Raw genomic sequence first — 2,283 nt, forward strand, 5'->3', positions numbered from 1 at the left:
GTGTGTGTGTGTGTGTGTGTTTGTTTGTGTGTGACTATGTGTGTGTGCGTATCTGTGTTTGTGTGGGTGTATCTGTGTTTGTGTGTGTGTGTTCAGCTGCTCCAGCGGTGACTGATAACGACCTGTCCAAGTGTCCCAGCGGCGGTCTGTGCTCCAGACTCCCGGCCGACTGCATCATCTGCGCATTTCATCACAACTGCAGCTACGGCCGGCCGACCAGCATCACCTGCAGAGCCAAAGCAGGCGTTCAGTGTGTGGTGAGAGAGTGCTCTGATGTGGGCTCGGTATGGAAAAATATTTGCACTTCCAGACTTTTGCCTCTATCTAGCTTTCTATATTAGAAAATTATAAATTTGATGAAAATAAATGTATCATACAAGAAGTGTGTTTTCATGGCAGCTGTTTAGTGATTGTCAAACACTGAATGAATTCAGTGCAAAAATTCAGGTTATATTGCACACAATATTATTAAAAGGATTTTTGCAAAACTAAAAAATATACAGACTTTCTTGTGCACGAGAAACCATTAAACTTAGCATATAGGACATGCACACTGAACCAGCAATTCCACCATCAGCCCATTTCACAGCGTGTTTTTTTGGCTGCCACAGAGTGTGTGTTAAAGCAGAACTAAGGCTTTGAAATATGATACGAAAGCCAAATTTTGAACACTTTTTTTTTTTTACAGTACCAGTCTTTTTATAGACCATTGAACTTGGCAAATAGGACGATGCACACAGCCCACTTCATGTCATGTTTCTCTGCTGATTTTAGAGGTACTAGCCTGAGGAAAGCCACATTTTGAGCAAATATATCTCTGTTCATTCATGTACATCCGTGCTCTCGTTTTCTTCAGATGGCAGTGACGCACAAAGGAAATGTGTTATAGAATATAAAACTAGAAAATGTAACACGTAAGCACGCAAAATATTCCCGTGTGCATGTGAATAGTTTCTCGAGGGCACGAAAACCTTTGTCTGCGTGCAAAAGTCTGTATGTATGCAAGAAAATCAGTGGAAAAACCCCTGAGAAAATCTAAATATTCACAGATGACTACTCTAATCCAGATATAAAGCTGAAAATAATGCTGTCTGAACCATTTATGTTAAATATGGTCTGAGAGGTTTGGAGATTTGAGTCAGGAAAAGAAAATAATTTTTAATTATGTGTTAGCTTATTATATCTACCCCTTTTATATAATAAGTGTCACTTCCACAACTCTATAAAAAAGATACAAAGACTAAACAATTACTTCAGACAAAAGAGCTTTATGCAGCTTTCATAAATAAATACATTTTCAGTGTTATTTTAGTATCACTGTGATACAGTTACAGTTTTTGTTAATTACATTTTGTTTCATATTTTCTGCGTTCATGTTCATTTTAGTTTAAGTTTTAGTAATTTTGTCATTTTTATTAGTTTTTGTTGTTTTTAAATGTCTATATAGTAGTATATATTGAGTTTTATTTCAGTTTAATTTGAGTTATTTTAGTACATGAAGGTAAACTAAATGGAAATGAGAAATGCTGCCTCGTCAGCTAGTTTAAATAAAATAAGTTTCAGTTTGATATTTTTTATTTCAGTCAAGTAATGAAAATATTTTATGGTTTTAGTTTTAGTTAACAATAATAACCTTGAATTACATTAAATACTCAATATACAAATTATTCATTTTGTTGTGTGTTTTTGTAATTTTTATTATTTATTTTTTGTCTTTAAATATATATATATATATATATATAGTTTTTATTTATGTCTATTTCAGTTTTAGGTTTAGTTATTTTAAGATCAAGATAAACTAAATGAAAATTAGAAATGTTGCAACTAACTGAAATAAATATATATTTTATTTTATTTGAGTTAACATTTATTTTATTTCAAGTAATGACTTTTTTTTTTTTGTTTATGGTTTTGGCTAACTATAATAACCTTAAACTATATCAAGTATTCAATATACAAATTATTAATTTTGAGTTATATATTTATCACCTCAATTTTAAACATTTTTTTTATTTTCCAAGTGAACTACACATTCTCAATTCCATTCCACGATTTCATTCCTTTGATGGATATACATCTATTATTTATATTTGCCCTTAAACATATTTGTTTCCCTAATTTCATAGACTCTTTCATTTCTAACAGCCTCTAAAGTAGATTATGTGCTTTATACACACATATCTGTGCACTTTTGAAATCAACCGGATTACCACGTTTTAAAGGAGACATATTATGCCCCTTTTTACAATATGTAATATAAGTCTCTGGTGTCCCCAGAATGTG

General features: G+C 32.0%; 1 protein-coding gene across 3 annotated transcripts in view; it reads left to right on the forward strand.

The window, feature by feature from the left end:
* tm2d3 (TM2 domain containing 3) overlaps nucleotides 1-2,283 on the forward strand; it is a 10,840-nt gene that overhangs the window by 1,526 nt on the left and 7,031 nt on the right. The window contains exon 3 of one of the 3 annotated variants that reach the window (XM_016477121.1): nucleotides 97-284. In XM_016477121.1, the coding sequence (XP_016332607.1) occupies nucleotides 97-284 (188 nt within the window). The remainder of the gene's footprint in view (nucleotides 1-96; nucleotides 285-2,283) is intronic. The other 2 variants (XM_016477123.1, XM_016477122.1) reach the window with 2 other exon arrangements.

The sequence above is a fragment of the Sinocyclocheilus anshuiensis genome, unplaced genomic scaffold (assembly GCF_001515605.1).
Source record: "Sinocyclocheilus anshuiensis isolate Anshui unplaced genomic scaffold, SAMN03320099.WGS_v1.1 scaffold1182, whole genome shotgun sequence".
NCBI classification, from domain to species: domain Eukaryota; kingdom Metazoa; phylum Chordata; class Actinopteri; order Cypriniformes; family Cyprinidae; genus Sinocyclocheilus; species Sinocyclocheilus anshuiensis.